Here is a 24,291-nt window from a genome sequence, read left to right on the forward strand (position 1 = left end):
AATAAACTCTCCGTGCTTTATTCGTTAATCATTAGTATGAGTTGGATATCATAATAAACATTAAGTTATTGATATAGTGCTTAGGATTCAGTTGGCATAAGTGCTTTACTTATGCAATTTTAAAATATTGTTGTTCTTAGGAGAAAAAACAGTGAATTCAAACAGTGCAATGTATATTTAATTTCAGAAAACAAGTTCTATGTACGAAGATAGTTCATAATATTATAAATATAGTTAAACTTTATATTTATCTGAGACATACTTTAGAATAATTACAAATGGCTGATGATATTGTTTTTGAATTATTACATTCAGAAATAATTAACTACTCTCTAGAGCAGAATAAAAGTAGCAATGGTAAGGTGAGTATTATTTTCTTTGCTCATTATAATTACGAAAGATTGACATAATGATATTAATACAATATGTAACAAATCGCAGGAGGTCGATTTATCCGTCGTGGAGTATATTGGTTTTGCGGCTGGTTACAAAATTATGGAAAGGCTGACTAGAGAATGGCCAAGATTTAAGGATGAGTTAGACACAATGAAGTTTATATGTACCGATTTCTGGACGTGTATTTATAAGAAACAGATTGATAATCTCAGAACAAACCACCAAGGGGTATATGTTCTTCAAGATAATGCATTCAGATTTCTTATAAACTTTTCTAGCGGCCAACAGTACTTGGAATATGCACCTAGGGTTGGTTGATTTTTTTATTTATTTATTTAATAAATATTATACCCTAGTATGTCTCAACACAGTTAAGAAACAAATTGCTCCTTTCATTGAAATAGACAAATATAAATGTTGTGTTTTGAATAATTTAAAAGGATTTAAAAAAATGGAAACATTTGAACTGATTCACTTGGTGTATTATATAATAGACCTATTGTGATTTTTTTTATCATTAGTATATCTGTACAGAAATAAAAATACTGGAAAAAAGTTACATAGCATTTAAAATAATGTGGAGGGCATTACTTCAGTAATTCATTGCATTCATTAAATGATGCAAAAAAAATAAAATTGGAAAGTTTCTGAGTCCAGCTAAGATCTTCATTAAAAATGTAATGAAAATGATCACATAAATGTCAATTTTTTTTACACAATTTCTCATGAATGAAAGGCACAAAAATGATAATTGGTGTTTAGGAAAACAGATGGTCTCCATGTTTATGAATACATTAAAATCTCTCGCTCCGTGTTTATATATGATAAAAATTTTGCTACTCCATGTCAATTTACAACCCTTGATATTAATTAAAAAAAGCATCAAAGGGTGTCATACCATGGAAAAATTGCAATTCACACCACAAGGCACACAATGACAGAGTGAGAAAATATTCAATCAGTATTATTTAGTTATATTAGTTAATTATGGGTTCCGAGTTGTTTAATATGACTTCTAATCATATAATGAACTATTTAACTATGACTGCCACTTATAAACTACAAAATTTATTCCAGAAGTTTAGTTTCAACAACAATTATAGAATTAATATACGATCTTAACAATAAAGTTGTAAACATCTTACAAGACAAGTCTACTACTGTAATATCTAGAGCAAAATACTTTGGGCATAATATTGCTTGGGTAAGTTGCTCTGGGCTAGAGCTCAATTAAACATAGCAAAAGAAAACATTGTTTGTAAAAATTTAAACTGATTTATGTTCAAATTACTGAAAATGTTGAAAATAAAGTTGAAAATTCAAAACATTTTTCAAGAACAATAAAACAATTAAAATGATATGGCCGTGTTTTACGATAAGCAATATTGTGGAATGTGCAATCTAAAGTACCATGTGGTGTGGGTTGGCTAGATTAAAATCGTCATTGAATAATTTTTGTCATTGAATGTTAATAACTGTGACAATTTTTTTTTCAGTACGTAGCCTACACTTGTGGTCTTATCAGAGGTGGTCTGGCTAATTTGTGTATCAACAGTATAGTCACAGCAGAAGTGCAGACAATGCCTTCCTGTAAATTTCACATTCATGTTCAGAGATCGTAATGTAAAATAGGAGAATATAAGTAAATTATTAAAACATGTAAAATGAAACATAATATTATCTGTTGAAACTGACTTTTATTTATAATCTACCCAAATGTTACATTACTACACAATAGATAGAAAAATATTATAAAACAATTTTACTATTAGGATTTAATTAACATGTGCTTTTTTTCCATGATTGAGGTTTTGCATTATCATAAATAAATATTAAGTTCATAAGTAAACCAGTGGCGCATAAAACACAAGTTGTGCAGTAAAGTAGACGATCCCGAAATCCTTTTTTCAACCAAACTGGATTGCCATCTTCACACTGTCACAAATATTTTATCAGAATGTACGGTAAACAAAATACAATAAACTCAAAGGTGAAATTTTTTTTTTTTCATAAATCTTAGGTTTCGAGACAAATGTCAGAAAACCTATATTGATTATACTTTTAAAAATAATGCGATGTTTCGGAAAGAAGTTTTTTCTGCAAGTTTCATACTGGCATACATCTAACAACATTGTTTTAATTATATTTTTTTTAATCTCAACATAATTTGGGAAAAATCTAGTCATTGTTTAAAATCAAAATAAAATTAGAAAGTAAAGTTAAGGATAGTAATGATAAATCGTTTCAGAAAATTCAATTATATGTTACTTGAAAGTCTGCTTGGTGTTTCTTTAGTTTCACCAAAGACGGTGTTTGATTATAAATAATCCCTGTTGATATACCGCGAGCATGACGCAAAACCTGAAATTTATAATAATTTTCTAAAGACATACTAAACGATGATCATCAAAATAAAACGATACGAACTATATATTTTTTTGGAGGATATTGCACTAACAGATGCTCAAAGCCTTTGTACTTATAAAGAAAACCGTTGTAGGAGTTAATTTCAAGCAGGAAGGAATTATTTCCGACCGTAATGTCAAAATCAAGCTTATAGAAAACATAAAAAGGCTCAAATTCCGAAAAGTTGTGAAAGTATATTAAATTATTATCATTTTTATATATTCAATGATTATGAAATAAAAATCTAACTCCGACACTTCTCCCTTGATGTATAAGACCTTGATGATGAGGTTGCGGTGACAATATTGTTTTCTATCAGAATTTCAACAACATAAGATTTAAATTTGACTGGTTACTTGGCCCTACTGGCTTTACTGTTATGCTTTTTCGATTTTAACATTTTATTTAAGTTCAGTTAAAAATATTTAAAAATATATATATTTAGGAACGACAGAATGTTTTCAAATATACTTACTTTTAAAACATGAAACATAACTAACCACCTGTGGACTGGTAATGGATATTTTATGCTTCTTTTTAATATCGCTAAATAAATAAATTTATGTAGGTTAGAAAGGGAATAGGCTTAATTTGAAGTCAGATAGTTTGTTTAATTTTATAAAAACGGCCAGGCTGTTCCTTTTTTTTCTAAAATATAATTCAAACAGATGAATGTCTAAAAATCAATGTCTAAAAAATCGATCAGTATTTAAGGGTTTTCAAAAGATTAATTTCTAAATATTTCATGTAACTTTATAAAATTGCGGTAAATTTCTATAATAGAAATATTTTACTTAAAATATCTAATGGTGTCTGAGTCTGAAGGGGTAATTGACACATTGTCATAATGTTTATTCCTCTAACCATAAACTATTACAAGTTATTAATTTAGTCTATGTTTAAAACTTTCTGACGCATTAATACTTTTTGATTGGCGCTCTTTTGCTTCGTGCTTCCTTCATTCGCTCCGCTCTTTCAATTTCACAGAAAATGGCTACCGAAGAATTGGTGACCGAGCAATTTAAATTTTTAGGAATAGAAGTATCAAAAGAAGTTTTATCAAAATGTGAGTAGCCGATATGTCTTTCAAAAGTTTATTCCACCCACCTTCGCTCCCTTCCTTACTTCAACTATAGTTTGAAAACTTTTGATGATGTTTAGTTAAAAGCTTTAGGCTGAAAAAATTAATGTTCAAGGTTGTTCTGTTATTCATGTCTTTTAAGGTGTGAGTATATGCACAGAATACGATGTAGACGCTGAAACTTTCATCGAACAATGGATGGCGTTTAGTTTGACTACTTTAAACGGTGCTTCGCCGACTTTAGATAACTTAGAATTACTTGAGAAGAGGGAATTTTCCAAACGGTCTGCGAGTCGACTCACCGCTGTCGCTAATGAAGTTACACATTCAAGTACCGGCAGAAGTTTGACTGTTTACGGAGCGCCTGTTGCTAAACAGTATCCTTTTTAATTATTTATTCCACGTGTTTATTTTTAATTTTGCGGAAGCGTTCTTTTGTCCTTATAATATTTTAAATCCATTTCATGAGATTTCGTACTTTTAATGAATGCATGTTGAAATTGTTTTTTGTTTTCATGTTTCCTGTAGATAGTATAATTAATTAATAGTGCCTTAACTATTAGGTCAGAAAATGAAGTTCTGTCTAATTACATGACAACTACACCAAAGGTATGTATTCAAAATGTAATTAATGTATTTCTTACTTTTATCCTATTTTGTAACATGAATAAATGGTCATCATTTGTCAAGTGTGAAGTTGAATGCTTTGTTAGTGGATTACTAGCTCTTGTATATGTGAAATGTTGATACGAATTGATGGAAACATAAAAAGAAACCTTCGTGGCACAGTATTCTACTGGCATTTAATGGGTATGAATCTAGTGGCGCAGTGCATTTCTGTGACTAGATCTACACTCATTGATTGCTGGTAGAAAATCTACTAAAACGAAGAAGACAAATAGTTAAGTATGTGTATAATGATCTATTATCTTATTTGTGTTTTTTATTATACCAATAGACGTTCTTTATGCGAATTCCCTTATCATTATTTGAAAAGGATGTTTGGTTTATGTTGTGAGTGTATATAAAGTTGCAGTGCTCGTTTTGTTATGTGAGTCTCTTCACTTATAACATTGACTTGATGATATTTGTGGGCGAGTTTGCTTCTGGTTCATGTACAAAGAATATCATGACTAGATCCATACTCGTCTGCAGCCATCAACTCAATCATCAGAAATATCAGAATTATTTTATTACTGAAAATGTGTTGTGTAAATTCTTTATACATATATATATTGAAAATAATATTGGATATTGTAATGACAAATTGTAGTATGTTAGTAAGCAAGAATTATATAATTTTATTACCACTCTACTTATAACCTTGTTTGCTGTCAAGTTACTGAATGATTGATGTTATGTAAAATGCTAAATAAAAGATTTTAATGAACAAGTTGCTTAATGAATATTTTATATCAGTAATAATGGTTTACATAATTTTTCAGAGAATTAAAATAGAATGTGAGACAGGGCCGAAACAGAATGAGCTCCATCCTGCTACATATTCACCGAAAGTGTAAGTGTAACAATAAAAAAATGTGTATATCAGAAAATTGTTTTTCATCTATTTGATAAAAAAAAATCACATGACACATTGATCAGTCTAAGCTAATTTAAACTGTGATGTCTAAAAGGTAAATTATTGTCATTTTTTTAATTTATATATTTTATAACAAACCCCATGAAGTAGTTTTTGTCAGTGATTGGTTGAAAGATGCTATGCTTTGAAGCGTAAAATAAAATTAACACTAATTAATAAAAAATAAAAATAAAAATCGTTATTTTAAATGTGATTTATACAAGAAATATAATTTTTGATTTGCTCATGTACTATAAACATTTGACATACAATAAGTTAACCCATTTATCTTTTAGATGCATTAAAATATTTATTCATTATATCATAAAACAAATTATATACACTAACTACATTTGAAAATAAATTATTGTTAAATACATTTGAAAATAAGTAAAAGATACGTTAAGGTTACTAAATTTGTTATATTATATTTACGAGTATAACTTTTAAGAATTTTAAGAAACATGTTTAAAATTATTATTCGAAGTGGCAACATTGTCAAAAATAAATATATTAATTCTACGTTGGATACATTTAGAAAAGAGTTTACAATTACAAGTCACTTTCAAGGTTCTCTATTCATTAGTTGGAAATAATACAAATCGTCGGCTTATAAAGACGAGCCTTTATGTACATATATGCATATTTTAGTCACTATTACTTGGGAATTTAATTAAAAATAAACATTGTTTATGTTCTAGACAAGAGACATTATGTTTGAAATAAAAAAAATAACAGTGAAATTTAAATCCTTAACCGTAATTTGATATAAAAGAGATTAGAATAGATGGTCTAATGGCAACGTTACATTTGTTTCTTAATACTAAAGTTTGTAACCTCCATTACTAATAGTTTGAAGTAAAAACAAAATCAAACAAAATTATCGCAAATAAAAAGTTTTGATTTGTGAGAAACGAAATGAGTTGAATCATGTTTTAATATATTATATTCCTAATAAAAAATAATGTTATAATTTTTAAATCTAGATGTAGTTTAACACACTAGTTATAACATTTACATAATGGTGCTATAAAATAATGAGAAATAATGCTGTATTCGTAATAAAATTACGTTTTAATGGGATATTCGTAAGCAAGTGTAGACTGGCGAATAGAAATAATATAATTTCATTTACATAACATCCCTTACGATGTTGTGTTTGAACTGAATGTCTTAGTTCTCATTGATCCGCTGTGATGTTTGAAACAATGAACACTAATGCAACACAAATTGTTCTAGAGAGCACTCCGTTAAATACACATCGAGAACGAACCAAGGGACAGTGGTGCATTCATTCGGTGAAGATAAGCTGGTGGAAGTGATCACGAATACAACGGCCTTGGATAATTTACTCGAACTAAATATTGTACAAGTCCCCAACGACGACGGCGAACTATACAACAAAGCGAAGTGAGCATCGGCTTGAAGTAGTACGATTTATTGGACATGAATTATATCTGTATGGGTTTTTAAGGTACGGCTTTGAACTGCTGCATGAAAAAGCGAGTGTATTTGATAACCACATCCGATATATATCACAATGTATCATGAAGAAGAACGGGTTTTCCGAGACGGTCTCGGTGAGGCATAAAACACAGGTGATTAAGAAACAATAATAATAAATAAATCTGTATTTTTTTTAAATATGTCATGTATACCTGGTTTTGCTTAACAGACCGAAGTTTTGGTAGCTGGTCGTATTGAATGCGACGCAGATGCTAGACTAAACTCGAAAAGTGTAATCTTACAAGGCACATGGGAGGATTCACTGAGCCAGACCGTCCCTCTAGATTTGGACAGGTAAGATATTCCTTATAATTTGTGATGATAGAACTAATAATTTTAAAGAAAATCACTATGTTTCTTAAACCCACCCCAATTAGGTTGTATAGACTGGTGTGGTACTTACAAACGTAAGTTCCAGAATAGTTAGAATATTTGTTTGAACGTATATATATACATACAGTATTAAAAATATAGGGAATAGTATGTAAAAATATTCTATACAATGTATAAATACCCGAAAACCAAATGAATGAAATCATTTAGTTCGGTTCTCGGGTGGAGTGACTTGCAAAATACAAATGTGATTTTACGGGAGAGAAAAAGTTTTTTTTGATTAATTAATTATAGCCAAGTCTTATTATGACGTCTAGGCAACATTACTGTAAATTTTCATCAAAATGAGTCGAGTATTTTCTGCACGAAAGAACAACCTATACATATATTCGCATAACATACGTTTAAACGTAAGCGTTTGCTCAAATCCCGTTAAATATTCCATTAGGTTTGTAATAGACAGGAACTAATTTGTTTTTGTAACTAAAATGTCCCACATTCCCAGCGTGCAGCAGTATTCTCTGTTCCCGGGCCAGGTGGTGGTGGTGCGTGGTATAAATCCACGCGGCAACAAGTTTGTGGCTCGGGAGTTGTTCTGCGACGCGGCCCGCCCTGTGCCGGATCCAACATCAGATATCACGAACACGCTAAAAGGTATTTCATAATTTCTAACATATATTTAAATAAACTATATTTGCGGATGTGCTTTTTAAGATTCCTTAGTTACGTTAAATATTTAAAAAAATATATCAATTAACGCGTTTCGTCCTCGATAATGTTATGTTTTTCTTTCAAACTCGCTGATTCACGTATATGGGTTAAGGACATTCTAAATTCAAACATATATTAAGAAAATCTGATGGATGGACCCAAATTAAAGTTATAAATAATTGTAAAATATAATATTAAAAATTCCTTAGTGAGAAGTAATAAATAACAATCGTCGATAGAAGTACCGAAAAAGGGACAAGCCAAAAATTAAGTCCTCGATTACAGTATGCTTAGTCCAAGCTTGCATCGTCACACTACATACGAAGCGTTTCTCGTTTCTCATTCAACGACCTATGATTGCGCTATAGATTGTGTAAATTTATGAATGAAGAACTATTAACGCTCCATATGTAGTGTAAACATACTATTTGGCTCCTTTTAATCTTATATAAGGCAGTCCAATTATACTACTAAAATATTGACGAATGAAGCGTTTCTCGTATATTCGATAATAGTTTGAAATTTAAATGCCGTAAATTTAATAATATGAGTCCTGACGATTAATAATTTGTTCGAAACATTAAGTTTCCCAAAATTATGTTTTACAATAAATTACAGGTACATTGTCAATGGTTGTAGCGGCCGGCCCGTACACCACGTCTAATAACATGTCGTACGAGCCGTTGAAGGACTTCATAGCGTATTTGAACACTCACAAACCACACGTAGTCATAATGACGGGACCATTCGTGGACTGTGAGCACGAGAAAGTCAAAGATAACTCTATGGCTGAAACATATAAATCTTTCTTCGACAAACTTATTGATAGTCTAGCTGATATCGGCAACACGAGGTAAATATTACTTAATAAAATTATGTATATACAATATATATATACAACATAAAATGATTATTAATTTTACAGTCCTTTTACAAAAATTTACATAGTGTCAAGTCACAAGGACGCTTTTCATGTAAATATCTACCCGACGCCGCCCTATAGCAGTCGAAAGAAATATCCCAACATACAATTTCTACCAGATCCCAGCACATTAAACATCAATGGATATATAGTTGGCATCACCAGTTACGATGTGCTTATGAGCATCAATCAAGAAGAAATATCACAGTAAGTTAAAATATAGTTTGCATGCAAATTCAGCCAAAAAGAGTCAAAAAATCCTCTTACCCTATCCCGATTACTGAAGTTAACAAAAAACTATGGCATATTAATTTCTAAATACCAAGCTACACTTTATTTTCATGAGATATTTTATTTAATGTAACATATCAATCCTATTTATAACAAAATGATCCCGATATACCCAAAAAACCGAATAAAAGAACTCGTTTTTAAATTGTTCCTTCTATAAAGATATTTTTTTAATAATTTATTTCTTTATCCCGGTTTTGTGACTGTTTCGAACGATGTATTTTGTTAAATTTAATTTAAAACTTCGTTTGTTCTTAAGCCGTTTATTATGATTGATATATTTTTCAAACAGTCTTTCTTTATATTCACAGTGGTTCAGTGGGCGACAAGTTATCTCGTCTGTCCGGGCACGTGTTGCGGCAACAGTGCTATTATCCAACGGCTGGCTCTCTCGGCTCGCTGGCGGTTGACGGGTCGCTGTGGGCGGCGCACGCACAACTACCCGCAACTCCTCACATACTAGTAGTGCCCTCCAACTTCAGATACTTTGTTAAGGTAAAATGTATTTTAATATTATAAATTAAAAAAAGTTCGACATTATACATGTTTTTGCCCTGTCACGCAAAATATACTGAAAAGATTTTGACGAAACTTTTCAATAACGTACCTCATACATCACAGTGACGATTGACTGACTAAAATTTATCTCACCATTTGATGTAAATCACTATAGTATGTAATCATGTGTCAAATAATAAAAACACTTTAATTTCCCTCTGAATTTTCTGAATTGAAATTTTCAGTCGTGTTATATACATATAATATGAATTAAATTTGAACGTGCCAGAGGTATAGAAATATTATTAGAATTTGAAAAAATATATATTATAATTTATATTAATTTAGCACGATGTGCTGTGATGATCATTAATTAGTAAAAATACATACTTATTTTTAATTATACAACATTTTTATAGATAATTATAGACATGATACTCTTTATTACAGGAAGTGAACGGCTGTATAGTCATAAACCCTGAGCATCTCAGTAAAGGTGCCGGCGGCGGGACGTTCGCACGACTCGTAGTTCGTCCGCCGTCAGAAAATAAAACTAATAGTAACATAGCCGCACAGATAGTACGCATTTAATGAACCGTATTACATAAAAGGCTATTGTGTTTATTAAAAAATCCTAATACAAAACAAAATTTATTTGATCATACACAATAAAATCATCTTCTTTAATTTATTTTCTGTTATATAAGATTATACTAGACATTAAGCTACATAGACACGATCGTCGATCGAGACGATGCCGTCGTTGCCTGAGCGAAGTGACATTTGCAGTCCCATACGCGGGGAATCCCCGGCCGAGCGTCTAGCGTCAGGATTTTCTAATTGACGGTATCTAAGGAACACAAGTTGAAAAAAGTCAGAACTGCTTAGACCTAATAATACGCTAAATAATTAGAGCATTTTTTATAGTACAAAATTTATAGAATAATAATAATAATTGTATTAGTTCTTACTTCTTCAACGTTTCCAGAGGTTCCGCATTTGAATCACGAACGCCTGTTTCGGGATCGATGGTCGTCATGATACATCTAGAGTAGTTTAATCACTTATATTAATAAAAAAAAAAAAGTTTCTAACTACTAAGAATTAAATGCAATCTACAATTATAAAGTAGACTACCTCGTGCATGGCTTGATCACTTCGAAGATGTTTTCTCCGATTTTAACATATTTCCAATCGTCTTCTTCGTAAGGCCTAGCGCCGGTAATTAAGAAGTTCGGTCTGAAGTTTTTGTAGCAAACTTTTTTTCCTTGCAATTTTGAATTAAGATCGTCTATAGAGGCCTCGTTGATCAAATTAAACGGTACCTCGTCAGGAAGCGCTCCCTAAAAGTAAACAGGTAATTTACATTTTTAAAATTATTTTTTAATATTTTAATCTTTATTTTGATTAAATATATCCTTGCCGTATCCGTCTTAGTGAATTTGTATATTTTGTTGGTAGTGCTTCTCAAGTTGCGGCTTTTATCCGAAGCATACAGCACCAATCTAAAGTCGGCTGCAGATTTGTGTAACAATCTAAAAATATTAAATTATTTTAGAAGAAGTTTTTAAAAAATCTACCCATTATTTTAACGATACAGTGCAATTAACGTTACACATAGTCAATGCAAATTCAATCGTATATAAAAATATAGATTTTATTAAACACCGAATTCGTTTGTTACTGTCAATAACCGATCTATAAACAGTGTCTTGATCTGCAGTCGTACTTGTACCGAGTTTAATTTGCAAAGATAATAGTATAGTGTGACGTAATTTTTTAAAGAGGTTTATAGAAATAATAAGTAAAATTCTTATAAAATTGAGATGAATGTACCTGGAAAACCATTCGCTGGGTTCCCAGCCGCAATCATACACAGGAACTTGGACACCCCACACTGTTGCAGTTTTTGCGGTTTGCAAAGAGACTATCTTAAATAAAATACATAGAAATAAAACCTCAAAACGTTATATATGTTTGACATTACGTACTTTCAAAGATACATACCTCTGACAGATCCATGTTAAGTATTTCCATGTCATTATGTTGTAAGGATAAGACAGAATTTCTTATTGTTGGACGGACCAATAGCAATTCTGGATATGCCCTTGCAGTGACGAAGTTGTAATTATTATCAACTACCATCAAAGTTCTGTAAGTTTTATTTACAATAATTATAACTAAGCGGGCTAAGATTTCAAGACCCGTAATTTTTAAAATAAAAATATTTGTATACGCAAGAAAACAAAACTTATCACTAGTGCTTTGATCAATAACTTTTTTCTTACAATTATAAAAACAAAAATTACGTAATATTTCTTTGTTAGCGGACAAGTGTAATGAATAAGAAAAATATTGTTATAGTTAAATGTACATATTTGTCGTCGTTGTTTGTAAAATCATAGTGCATATCATGCCTTTTGTTTACCTATTTCAATACCTGATAAAAAAACTTAATCTTTAAAGTCACTCTACTGTAAATAATGCCCAAAGTTGTTATACATATACCTAATATGTATTTTAACTCACCTGTCTCGTAACCAACCGTCCTTTAGACCGAGTAAAGTGCATTCAGCTCTGTCCTTTTGCACCGGACCGCAAGATTTTATAGGATATATATAAATATCCTTCAAAGTGCCAACTTCCTTCCATGTTGTTGGTAGCTTACGTTTCTGAGCTTCATTATAAAGATGATACGCACAGTATGCACCAGCGAGGACGCCTGTTGTAGCGACCGCTGCACTTAGATACGACCCTGTAAACACCTCGATTATTATTACATCGCAGAAATCCATAATTATTCTAATATATAACAGTTTATAGGGGAGAAGAAAAATATATTATTTCTATTCATTGAAATTTAAAGCTAATTTATTTAAATTAATATTAATGTTATGTAAACAAACACATGACTTTAAATATTAAAATTAAACTAAACAATATGCATCAAGTTATTAACAAACGCATTAGGTACGTAAGAAATATGGGTAGTTAAGGCGATAACCGTCTTACATTGTAATTAATAACTGATAACAACACTAAAGTAATGTGTATTACTTTATTTTTTTACTTTCAATATGAGACAATTAAATTATAAAATTCAGTGTAGAAAACGCTTGTTAAAGAAACAAAAAAATATCTTGTATCTAGTTTGCTTACCCTGTGACATGACTGCCGACAAATAAATTATAATCTAAATCAAACGTAAATCTACAGGAGTGAAGTTAACATTTGCTAGTGTTGCCAACACTTAATTATAGTATTATTGCTAGTCGTCTTCCTCGGCATGTGGGCCGGGGGCCGACTGTACTGGTTTGATAATGATTTGACGCACACGAGATGTTTGAGAACAAATATATCTCCGGATAACAAATTGTTATATAATATTCGTAAAATTGTTGGGTTAATTATTAAATCTATGGCAGATGTGAAATAATGGTTAAGTATTTTTTTTAAATATAAAATTCATTTGCATTTCAATTCATTCATTAGGTACTTACTATTTAAAATGGAAATGCAAAAAACTTTTTAGAAAAAAACTTTTCAAACAAAAAGAAATAATAAAAAAAAATGTAGATAAGAACGAAAAGCAAGGAAAAGGGACTAAAAGCCTAATAAGAAGTTTTTGTATTTTACAAATACATACTAAATATGAATACATTTTGAATAAATGTGTTTAAAATGTTTACCTAATAAGACTAGGTAAATTACAGTTTGTGCTTGTTTTTAAATACAAGTACATACCTTTTTAAAATAATTCAGTTCTCAGAATCTTATTTATTATTATTTGTTTTTTCATTTCATGTATTTGTTCCACTCGTTTCTTGTTACCGTTTCATCTATAAAAGATGTACATTATTTTTTTATTTATTTGTTTTGGTATTGTCGGACCCCTCTAAGAAAATTTATATCTTCTGCATTAGCGAAAGAAATAATATTCCAAAGTAAATTCCATAGATTTTGCAAGCGATAGAAAAATTATTCTATAAAGTAGTTGCAAAGCCTACAACACAATATAACTCCTGAAGCTTTACTTTTGAATTAATTAATATGAAATCTTGAAATTTGTGCACCAAATTAAATTAGGTACTAAGACTTTTTAATATAAACAAAATAACTTTCGTGGTAGCATAAAGGACAAGTACGTTTCATCTCGCCTGCCCGTGATCACGGTTGCTGAAAAGTAACCGAAACGTGGGGATTATGTATGTAGTTTTAAAATAATAAAATCTGCGTAGTATATCCGACATATATTAGTTTCATTTAGACAAGTATGTTTGTTGTTGTTATCTTTGAAGCTTGTTTGTTACCTTCCGCTTAATGACGACGATGCTTCTATAAATGAAACTAGTAAAATCCTCGCTCGGGAAGACAAGTATATACCGAGATTAATTCGCGAGGCTATTGAAATTAAAAAACATCCCAATTTCAATAGAGAAGATGGCTGGAATCTATCAAACACCTGGGACCCCGTTCTTAAAAATATAAAATCCCATGTTCGAAACCACACCGCAGGACCTCAAGACACCGTGAGCGCATTCTGCCGGCATCCAGAGCGGTACGCCAGAAAATTAAGAAATCGATGGCGGTAGATGATAATAAATAACAAGGACCAACTGACAGACATTCACACCTCGTCTGCCCGTGATCACGGTTGCTGCAAAGTAACCGAAACGTCGGGATTATGTAGTTTTTAAATAATAAAATCCGCGTAGTAAATCCGAATAATACTAGTTTCATTTAAATGAATACTCGCGAAAATCTTAGATCTCATGATGCTTCTATAATCTAAAAGTTAGTACATACATTCCAAGTAGCGATTTCAATACGCTCAGAAATGTAAGTCAGGAAAGTTTTTTGAACGAAAATCAATTAATAAGAAGTGTAGGTACTTACTTATACTATGGATGACACGATTATATTCTAATAATGCTTCAAAGAGAGAACTTGGTCTATTAATTTGGTTATTTGCTGTGTATATGATTGAAAACATTCGAATATATACAGTGTTTATGGAGGGTAGTGTGCTTACAAAATTATGGTAATACAAAGCAATAAAATTAAGTGTCTTAGATGTTAACTGTTTTCTTTAGCAACTGTAGGTACCTATTATCAATTGGGTACTACTTCTTACTACTAAATGTTTTATCAAATAATATTATACATGTATTTAATTTGGACAGGAAATGATTAATATAAGGAGGGAATATTTTCTAAGAACTAACGAGTGAAATCTAAAAAACCAGGTTAATCATCCGGACTTAAACATTGAAAATCTGGATTTTCGGGAACGTAATCAAGATCAATTAATTAGTTTAATATGTTTCCGGAATTATTAGTTATAACAATGACGAGAGCTGGGGTCATCAGTTGTTGAATTTCTTTATTTACAATATGCAATTTCGTAATTAAATACCTGAATTTAAAAAAAGCGTGTCAAAAAGATGTCATCGCTGAAAGTCACTGCTTGGGTTTTACATAAAAATACTTGTATTCAAATATATATGGTTATGAAATAAAGATGTTGCAAAAAAATTATTAATATTCATTTCTATATTACATATTTTCGTTAAATACTTAATCTACGTAAATACGATCATTGATCGAGACAAGGCCTCCATTCTTTGACCGGAGCGCCAGGTGTATGCCCATTCGTGGAGCACTGCCGGACCAGGGTCTAGCACTAGAATCAGTTATCTGGCGGTAACTGGAATAAGTTTAATTTTTGGAAAATATTAAAGCTAACTTTAAACTAAATTATATCCATTTTTGAAGTCCCTAAAGATTAAATATAGTTTTTACCTTTTCAACGTCTGAATAGGTTCTGATTTAGAATCACGTGTACCTGTCTCTGGATCGATTGTTGTCAACATACATCTAAATTATATAAAATTTAATTAGAAATTAAGAAAGATTTTTACCACCTTACGTTGGTAAAAATCTTGTTCTCCACTTAAATGTATCAAATATAATTTAAAAAAAGGATATTATTACAGACCTCGTGCATGGCTTGATTACTTCGAAAATGTTTTCTCCGATTTTAACATATTTCCAATCATCTTCTTCGTAAGGCCGAGCGCCGGTAATTAAGAAGTTCGGTCTGAAGTTTTTGTAGCAAACTTTGTTTCCTTGCAATTTAGTATTGAGATCGTCTATAGAGGTTTCATTCATTAAATGAAATGGTAATTCATCTGGAAGTGCTCCCTAAAAGGAATCGGTCCGTTTAAACTTTATACGTATGCAAAAATTTATATGTATATAAAAAAATTTGGTAAATAATTAATGTTTATTAAAAATCCTTACCGTATCTGTCTTGCGGAACTTATACACATTATTGGCGGGTCTTTTTAACTTGCGAGAATTGTTGGAAGCATAAAGTACTAATCTGAAGTTGTTTGCAGACTTGTCTAGTAATCTAAACAACATCTTATTGAAACTTTATAGAAATCGTTATTAATAAAAGAAGAACATTATATATATTTTAAGTAATGAGTATACCTTGAAACCCATTCGCTTGCGTCAAAGCCGCAATCGTATACAGGAACCTCAACACCCCAAACAGTTGCGGTTTCTACCAATTGTAAAGGAACCTTTAATGTTATAAAAAATATCTGTCATTGCTGTATGTAAATAATTCTGTTTGTTTCTTATGACTCTTCACTATACCTCTGATAGATCAACGTTGAGTATTTCCATATCATTATGTTGTAAAGTTAAGACAGAATTTCTTACTGTTGGACGAATAGAAAGTAATTGTGGATACCCTCTTGCAGTGATAAAATTATTTTTACCGTCAATTACCATCAATACTCTGTAAAAAGCTTTGTTGTTTGTATGTCTTAATAATAAATATTCATTAATATTAACATTTGCCCTTGTTATCATCATATTGCGATTAGTTATTGGATGTCCTTATCTATTATTTAATTATTTATGTAAATTGTTTTTAAGAAGAAGTATAAGTTTTACTTACACTTTGTATAGATCTAAATTAAATTTTACCCTCATTTTGTATTTTTAACTCACCTGTCTCGCAACCAACCGTCTTTTAGACCGAGTAAAGTGCATTCAGCTCTGTCCTTTTGCACCGGACCGCAAGATTTTATAGGATATATATAAATATCCTTCAAAGTGCCAACTTCCCTCCATGTTGTTGGTAGCTTACGTTTCTGAGCTTCATTATAAAGATGATACACACAGTATGCGCCTGCGAGGACGCCTGTTGTAGCGACCGCTGCACTTAGATATGACCCTGTAAACACTTCTATTATTCATCAATTGTAGAAAAATCTATAATATATTATTATTGAAACATATTTTCTCAGCAAAAGTCTACCTATATTAACAGCCATTTGCATTCATTGAAAATAATTTCAAACTAAATATGTATATTTATATTGATATCCTTATTAATTAATTTGCGATTTAATGAACTGAAATTTTTTGTATTTTTTTTTTGACAGAATATTTTTGGACATAACTAAGGTAGATTTAATTATGTTCTTAAAATGACTTTAAAATGATTATGACGTTAAAATTACAATATTTATTATTATTCTATAAAATATTTTATTTACTATAAAACAAAAAATTATGTCCAATTTTGTTATAACAGAAACGTAAATATGTAACAGTGAGTATACGTACCTTGTGGCATGATTTTCGATCAATATTCTTAATGCACCTTCAATACAAATAAAACTACAGTATTTAAGTTATTACATACAGTGTTGTCAACATTTAATTACCCATTTTATCAGCAGGTATATAATAATTTCTTTTATATAGTAATTGGTAAAGTTCCTTTTCACAAGCTTTAACATATTTTAAACATACAACATACATTAAATTAGCCATTTTTGTATATAGCAATTAGTGGAGAATTCCTAATCATAATTATATTATATAATTAGGGAACACACATTTAATTACACATTTAATTTGAACCAAACCTTTAAATTCCCGAACGCACCCGAAGTGACGTTAAAGCGATGACATTTGGTTTGTTCACTTTTACGCGGGAAAGTATTTGTCGACGTGATTTTTGTCTTTGTAAATTGAATTTAACTTGTTTAAGGTGTTTTGGTTTAGGAAAATGATTATTTAGTTTTAGTTAAGGTGTGTTGGTTTTTATTTAAAAGTACTGGCTTTATAAGTCATTTGTATTTTTTTATGATTTTGTTAGAATCCTAAATATATATTATTATAATAGGAAACGGCTCCATATATTTTAGTAGGCATCGGGATTATAGACTCTTTGTATTTGAAAAAAAAATCTTGTTTTAAATAAAGTCTTTAAAGTAAAGTCTTTAAAGTAAAATAAAGTCTCTAAAGTTAACTTTGTAATATTAACAAAGGTCCATGATAATTAATGGCGTAGTTAACCATCACGAAGACAATTAGTATTTGGACAATTAGTATTTACTCACACAATATTTAGAAACTGGTTAGTGTTTCTTCTTTAAAAAATTAAGAGAGGTTTTAAGAAAATACGGTGAAATGAAAGTGACTTTGGATTTGATCGAAACTTGACTTAAATGAAACACCAGGTCACTTTCATATGTGCAAGTTGTAAATGCACGTAAATATGGTTCGCTTAAACCTATTGAATCACGCATATCTCAGTCTATGAATATCCAGCCAAACAGTCAAAGTTACTTAAGCTGACATCCGGACAGCGCAGCGTTGAAACAAGGGCCGTTTCTTTTATTTTTCTACTCGGCTTCGATTAATCTGATTACTACAAGTGAAAGTTTAGTGGGATTTGGCGACGGGGTTAAGAGCAGATTGACCATATCTAATAAATAACAAAATTAAACGTTATATATTTTACAACAAAATAATAAAAGTGACAAAATTTAGTAAAGAGATTTGCTTCGTCTCATATTTGAAATAACTGTCTTTTTTATTTATAATTGTTACAGGTAGGAAACAACAACGTAAGTAAAACCTGAAAATTAGAGTTTGGGAATGGCTTGTGAAAATGCTATTAGAGTAGCTTTAATTTTACCAATTAATCATAATGATGATAAAATAAAATGCAAATGTGATTATTTAAAATTTATATATTACAAAAATCATTTTATTTTAATTTTAAAATCAAGCTACGTAAACACCATCATTGATCGAGACGTAGCCTTGGGTTCTAGACTGTCATACGTAGTCCGTTTTGTGCAAAATCTTCGGTTGGGGGTTTCGACTCGGGTTCAGTAATTTCACTAAAAAATATATGTAGGTTATTGTTAATTATTGTAATACTAAATTAAATAACTAAAAAAAAATACAGTTTTAAAACCTGAAAAAAAAAACACGCTTTTATAGCTATCGGAAGTAAGAATAGAAAATTATTTTTAATTACAAAGAATTATATATATTACAGTAATAGAAGGTCTCGTATATTATTATAACTAACGTATGTGAAGTGAGTCACTGACAAAATACGTAACATCAACAACAGGGCCGAAGAAACTTTCCATCGAGACAATATACGAACCACACAAGAAAGTGTGCCAATTCTTGAGACTAACTAAGAGTACCATTCCTTTTTAACAAGCGGGTGTATACAAACTTGATTGTGACTGTGGCTTATCATACATTTGACAGACAAAGAGGAGTATCAGTACAATTGTGAAGGAACATGTCTCAGTCATTAAAAATAGGCGCCCGTCGAAGTCAGCAGTGTGTGAACACACAAGGGACAAACCAGGCCACTACATTCGTTTCGATAAACCACAGATCCTCGCTCTTGAAGACATACATTTTGTAGGTGGTGGTGGTCTAGCTGTAGTCATGTAACTACAGATCGAACATAGGCTGGCTCGACCGGGGAAGAAGATCTCACAGAAGATCGGCGCGAAGTAGACTTTAATGGCTGCTTTTTGTCCGATGAGTGAGAGAGCCGGTTACCCTTTCCCTATTCCCACCTTTTCCTGACATTCCCTTATTCCCACCCTTCCCTATTCCTATAAAACCAAGGTTGGCGAATGGCGGAAACGGATACGTTCCGAAACATAGATGTTGCGGATGTCCATGGGCGACGGTAGCTACTGCCCACCAAGTAGGCCGTCTGATCGTTTGCCACCTTTAACACAAAAAATAAAACCAAGACTAATCCCCGAGGCTATTGAAATCAAAAAACATCCCAATTTCAATAGAAAAGATGGCTGGAATCTATCCAAAACCTGGGACCTCAACCTGGCCCTCATAAAAAAATGTAAAATCTCATGTCCATGACCACATCACAAGACCTCGAGACACAGTTAGCGCGTTGTGCAGGCATATACAGCTTAAATTAAGATATCGTTGGCAGTAGATGAAAAACAATAAGTGAATAGTGGGGGGACAGCGAACAGTGGGAGTGAATAAGCTTGGGGACCACAATGAGGGGCCGCCAGCAGAAGCAACATGTTATCAATGAGCGAATAGTGACTTATTAGTGACTTACCAATGAGTGGTACCAATAGTGATTTAGACACTCTTTCTTATTACAAATGATACAATGATGAAAGTAAATAGTTAAATATCTTTTAAATGATCAGTCATGTTATTAATAGTTGTTTTTTTTTTTGAATTGTAAAGTTTATTTTTATGTATTGGTAAGGTATTTGATTATGTGAATTAGACTGGTTATATAATTAGATGAGGCAAAACGATGTCTACTCTTATGATTTTCAATTTTATAAATAAAATATATTCGTTTCGTTCCGTTATATATATTAAAAAGGTAATTTCACCTTTCGTTGGTAACTTAATCTATCCCTGAGTGAGCTAGTTGTCAACTGTGTATTGAAGACGCTAAAAGATCAGTCAGAGTTACATTCACCCGATGCCACCCTCCCCGTCAACGACGTCGTAAGCCGAGGTCCAGCCTCTTAGAGGCACCATTGGGACGGGGATACCCCCCTAGACCCTTGAGGATCGAATTTACCGGATAGTTAGAATCTATCCTCCCCTCCCGGTGACACTGTCGAAGCCATTACGGCTAACAGCTACAGTCAAATCGAAACTAAAAAGTCAGAGTTACTTAGGATTAAATAGTTGATCAGACTGGTTGTTTTGAAGTTAGAATGTGATGAAACGATTGTGATTAGAAATTAAGTGATTAATAAGGAGAAAGAGTTTTATTCCACATTATAATACATGTCATAAATTTACAAATTTAGATCTTTTTGTAATTAGTAAGGAAAATTCCAAAATTTTATTTAAATAACAATATAAAGTCGGTAATCTTACTACACAAAGTACGACACAAAATATATATTTTTAAAAAGATAAATAAATAATTTACAATTAAAATAATCACAAAATAAATAAACATATATAAAGTTTAATACAAACTTATTAGGCTGCATAAATTATATCATTAATCGATAAAAAAATTCCCTCGCCCGAACGAAGCTTCATCTGTACGCCCATGCGTGGCGAACTACCCGCAAATTTACGTTCTTGCGGTTCAGTGACCTGGCGGTAACTAGAAAGAGATCCAAATAAATTAAAATTCCTAAAAATGCAAAAACAACTACATATATGCCATTTAATTAACTATAAATTTTACCCTTTCAATGTAACTAACGGTTCAGCTGATTGATTGCGAATGCCTCTTTCAGGATCTAGTGTCGTCATTACACATCTGAAAAAATTTTAACGACTAAATAAGTAATCAAAAATATGAAAGTTCAAATTAAATATTAGTTTACCTCGTGCAAGGCTTAACAATTTCGAAAATGTTTTCGCCGATTTTTATGAATGTCCAATCATCTTCTTCGTACGCCTTGGCGCCAGATAGAACAAGGTTACTTCTAAAATGTTTGTCAGTAACTTTTATTCCTTTCAGTCTGTCGTTAAGATCATTTACCGATGATTCGTTAATTAAATTGTAAGAAGTTTCATCCGCGTATATACCCTAGAATTAATCATGATTAAATGTTAAAAAGAAAGAGAAAAAAGTTCGCTATATAATATAAAAAAAAAAATTCTTGCCGATACAGCCGTCGTAATTTTATTCCTGAAGAAATTTGTAGAATACCGATTAGGATTCGACGCAGCAATCACCAATTTTAATGATTTTTCAGATTGAGTTAATAGTCTAAAATATATATATTAGCGTCATTAAATATTTACATTAAGTTAGTCGATAAATTTATCTCATCAAAGGAAACCAGAAATAGCAAACGGTCCTAACATTTTGTAATGAAGTTATAGAAGACATGTACTGATGTCGATTAAAGAAATTATCATGACGTTAAACATAGCACGAGCTCATTAATGATAAAATGTGTTCAAACGATGGTAAAACATTTTCCATTACAGTTCTTAGAAACATAAAAATAGGATAAAATTAAATTTATCAACACGAGTATGATTTAATAACTGACTAACTAGACATACTCGAGTCAATGAATAATTATATTAGTCGTAAAATTTAAGAGGATACTTAATTCTATGTCTCATCTGTATAGTAATTATGTGACTTTTCATGCAAGAGTTTACCTGCTCGGATGGAGCCACTGACCAAAGCGAGATACTGCCAACTGCATATAAAAATATTATATATATAGGTACCTTGACAGCCACTCGCTAGCTTCCCAACCGCAATCATAAACTTGAACCTTGACACCCCACACGGTTGCTTTAAAAGTTTCCTTTAAAGCTATCTAAAGTACAAAATGTTCGTAAATTTTTTTTATTACACTGATAATATTTTCAAAATGTTTATAACACTCGCCTCGGCTAAATCTACATTCAGTGGTTCCATGTCATCGTTGCTCAAAGTTAAAATAGATTTTTCTATTTTAGATTGAATTAAAAGCATTTTTGGAAATGCTCTTGCTGTAATAAAATTATACTTGTCATCCACTATTAACATTTCCCTAAAAAAGATCAATTTTTAATTAATTAATCTATATTTGAATAAAATATAAGATTTACGAAAACGCTTACCTATCTCTTAGCCACCCATCTCTTAATCCTAGAAATGTACATTCAGCTTTGTTCTTGTGGACAGGGCTACAAGATTTAATAGGATATATAAAAATATTTTTAAGAATACCTACTTCCTTCCAAGTTGTAGGAATCTTACGTTGTTTATTGTAATTATAAAAACAATAAGTCCAATATGCACCTGCTAAGACGCCTGTGGTTACGACTGCTGTTACGTACAAACCTAAAAAAGTAAATATGTTCGATTAGTAATCCCTTTAAAAATTATGTTGGTATAAATGAAACATGAAATACCATAAAAAAGTTAAGTATTTAATGTAACAAAAGGACACAATTTTTTTTATACACATCTCATAAAGAAGATTTCTATTTACTGAATATTTACACACTGCTCATCTGTTTGTGAGCCACGTTGTTTAAGATAAATAAAATATTACACAAATACAAACAGTATGCTTTCATAAACATACGGAGAATTAAAAGTTTTTTCATGTATAAATCTTAGCACATTAAAGACACATTAGACTTTAAATAGTTCTTAGACCTTTAAACCAATATTTTTTTATATCTCAAGAGGTAATTGGACCTATTATTAATATAAAAACTAATCAGTTTAGGTTCTTTTTTGATTTCGTACTTCATATAATCTGTGTTCTATCCCACGGTATAAGTATCAAATTTTTATAGCATCAATTTTCTAATACATCATTTTTTATTAAGACGTTTTCATTAAAATATAAATCTCCTTAAAAATGCTTATAAATTATAAATACATTAACTTTTTATACCTTTAAAATATTTCTGCAAGAACATTTCAAAATTTCAAATATATATTAATATGTGATCACTTACCATCGTAAAATACAGGTATTATTCGTTATAAAATTATTAATGTAACGCTTATTTGTCAGAATAAGGTAACCACACAAGATTGTTGTGGTGATAACATTGGATATTTAACTTTAGGCTTAATAATTTATGAATAAAAAACATCTAATAATTATGTATAATTTTATGTTTAATAAAAACCTAATAAACGTTAAATATTTACCACAAGAAAGTATAAAACTTCAAAAATTATACCTATATTTATGTTAGGTAGAAAAGTTAATATTTTAAAAACATAAGTATTCCTATATACTTATTTTATTTTTGTTTACCCGTAAGTCAACAAACTAATGAAAATATTAATGGTGAAAGAAATCGTACCTTTGGACATTTTCAATTTATTATAAAAAAATTATAATATTAACGTTATTAAATAACTGAAACGTCCTCAACTGGTCGGTAATGTTAACTATGTGGTCCAGTGTAAATTACGAAGTCAAAATAAACAAGTACTACACTTCTTAAAGCTGTTACACACGATGAAAAAAAAATTTGTAAAATTAAAAAGTATATTTAATTTTTCATTAGGTTAAATTAACATAAACTGTTACCATATAAAAATTATAGCATGACTTTTAAAAAGTTATGTAAGTAACTTTATTTCATTATAGTCTTAAAATATTTATGTAGGTAAGTAAGAATATAGCGTTATTTTTATACGTTCTTATTTGCATGATAACATAATTTTTTTCTATATATTAATTTCTGTTTATTTTTTTTTATTATAAAGTAATATACAAT

The 24,291-nt window shown here is 30.7% G+C and overlaps 4 protein-coding genes and 1 long non-coding RNA gene across 7 annotated transcripts; 2 read left to right on the forward strand and 3 right to left on the reverse strand.

Moving 5' to 3' along the window:
* Positions 1–22: 22 nt before the first annotated feature.
* LOC116772904 (trafficking protein particle complex subunit 6B) lies at positions 23–2,086 on the forward strand. 2 transcript variants are annotated; one of them, XM_032665212.2, is made up of 3 exons: positions 23–357; positions 442–705; positions 1,893–2,086. In XM_032665212.2, the coding sequence occupies exons 1-3, from the start codon at positions 355–357 to the stop codon at positions 2,016–2,018; spliced, it is 393 nt and encodes a 130-aa protein (XP_032521103.1). In that variant the 5' UTR covers positions 23–354; the 3' UTR covers positions 2,019–2,086. The 2 variants fall into 2 exon arrangements, with proteins under 2 accessions (XP_032521103.1, XP_032521100.1); XM_032665209.2 differs by having other exon boundaries at positions 24–362.
* Positions 2,087–2,288: 202 nt separating this feature from the next.
* On the reverse strand, positions 2,289–3,087 carry LOC133320331 (uncharacterized). Its single transcript, XR_009753719.1, has 3 exons — positions 2,824–3,087; positions 2,665–2,757; positions 2,289–2,331 (listed from the first exon to the last, which is right to left on the reverse strand). It is a non-coding gene; the product is annotated as an uncharacterized LOC133320331 (long non-coding RNA).
* Positions 3,088–3,715: 628 nt separating this feature from the next.
* On the forward strand, positions 3,716–10,414 carry LOC116773000 (DNA polymerase alpha subunit B). Of its 2 annotated transcripts, XM_061528414.1 has the most exons (12): positions 3,716–3,868; positions 4,026–4,260; positions 4,447–4,492; positions 5,329–5,399; positions 6,702–6,872; positions 6,937–7,060; positions 7,138–7,262; positions 7,807–7,955; positions 8,631–8,865; positions 8,938–9,141; positions 9,537–9,720; positions 10,174–10,414. In XM_061528414.1, the coding sequence occupies exons 1-12, from the start codon at positions 3,793–3,795 to the stop codon at positions 10,312–10,314; spliced, it is 1,761 nt and encodes a 586-aa protein (XP_061384398.1). In that variant the 5' UTR covers positions 3,716–3,792; the 3' UTR covers positions 10,315–10,414. The 2 variants fall into 2 exon arrangements, with proteins under 2 accessions (XP_061384398.1, XP_061384400.1); XM_061528416.1 differs by lacking the exon at positions 3,716–3,868 and having other exon boundaries at positions 4,122–4,260; positions 4,452–4,492.
* On the reverse strand, positions 10,362–13,038 carry LOC133320333 (mitochondrial amidoxime reducing component 2-like). The gene is made up of 8 exons (XM_061528417.1): positions 12,883–13,038; positions 12,253–12,478; positions 11,731–11,875; positions 11,560–11,654; positions 11,147–11,258; positions 10,861–11,066; positions 10,695–10,769; positions 10,362–10,573 (listed from the first exon to the last, which is right to left on the reverse strand). Exons 1-8 carry the CDS (start codon positions 12,890–12,892, stop codon positions 10,444–10,446), a joined length of 999 nt encoding a protein of 332 aa, XP_061384401.1. The 5' UTR covers positions 12,893–13,038; the 3' UTR covers positions 10,362–10,443.
* A 1,354-nt stretch (positions 13,039–14,392) lies between these two features.
* On the reverse strand, positions 14,393–23,973 carry LOC116773223 (uncharacterized). The gene is made up of 16 exons (XM_061528550.1): positions 23,872–23,973; positions 22,663–22,885; positions 22,448–22,592; positions 22,285–22,376; positions 21,703–21,808; positions 21,420–21,625; positions 21,278–21,352; positions 21,073–21,193; positions 20,572–20,686; positions 16,750–16,975; positions 16,390–16,534; positions 16,222–16,313; positions 16,027–16,138; positions 15,722–15,927; positions 15,526–15,600; positions 14,393–15,430 (listed from the first exon to the last, which is right to left on the reverse strand). Exons 1-16 carry the CDS (start codon positions 23,879–23,881, stop codon positions 15,301–15,303), a joined length of 2,079 nt encoding a protein of 692 aa, XP_061384534.1. The 5' UTR covers positions 23,882–23,973; the 3' UTR covers positions 14,393–15,300.
* Positions 23,974–24,291: the final 318 nt, after the last annotated feature.

Source organism: Danaus plexippus (genome assembly GCF_018135715.1).
Source record: "Danaus plexippus chromosome 18 unlocalized genomic scaffold, MEX_DaPlex mxdp_20, whole genome shotgun sequence".
NCBI lineage: Eukaryota > Metazoa > Arthropoda > Insecta > Lepidoptera > Nymphalidae > Danaus > Danaus plexippus.

What these genes read in the sequence shown, in the direction of transcription:
- LOC116773223 (XM_061528550.1), bottom strand. An exon ending in GATGGGTGGCTAAGAGATAG is followed by an intron (nt 22,593 to 22,662) that starts GTAAGCGTTTTC and finishes GATCTTTTTTAG; the next exon opens with GGAAATGTTAATAGTGGATG. An exon ending in AAATTACGACGGCTGTATCG is followed by an intron (nt 21,626 to 21,702) that starts GCAAGAATTTTT and finishes GATTAATTCTAG; the next exon opens with GGTATATACGCGGATGAAAC.
- LOC116773000 (XM_061528414.1), top strand. Translation starts at nt 3,793, where the DNA reads ATGGCTACCGAAGAATTGGTGACCGAGCAATTTAAATTTTTAGGAATA. An exon ending in CGGTGAGGCATAAAACACAG is followed by an intron (nt 7,061 to 7,137) that starts GTGATTAAGAAA and finishes TTTGCTTAACAG; the next exon opens with ACCGAAGTTTTGGTAGCTGG. An exon ending in AATCAAGAAGAAATATCACA is followed by an intron (nt 9,142 to 9,536) that starts GTAAGTTAAAAT and finishes TTATATTCACAG; the next exon opens with TGGTTCAGTGGGCGACAAGT.
- LOC133320333 (XM_061528417.1), bottom strand. An exon ending in GACGGTTGGTTACGAGACAG is followed by an intron (nt 11,876 to 12,252) that starts GTGAGTTAAAAT and finishes TAAAACTTACAG; the next exon opens with AACTTTGATGGTAGTTGATA. An exon ending in GTGATCAAGCCATGCACGAG is followed by an intron (nt 10,770 to 10,860) that starts GTAGTCTACTTT and finishes AAACTACTCTAG; the next exon opens with ATGTATCATGACGACCATCG.
- LOC116772904 (XM_032665209.2), top strand. Translation starts at nt 279, where the DNA reads ATGGCTGATGATATTGTTTTTGAATTATTACATTCAGAAATAATTAAC. An exon ending in ATAAAAGTAGCAATGGTAAG is followed by an intron (nt 363 to 441) that starts GTGAGTATTATT and finishes AACAAATCGCAG; the next exon opens with GAGGTCGATTTATCCGTCGT. An exon ending in ACTTGGAATATGCACCTAGG is followed by an intron (nt 706 to 1,892) that starts GTTGGTTGATTT and finishes TTTTTTTTTCAG; the next exon opens with TACGTAGCCTACACTTGTGG.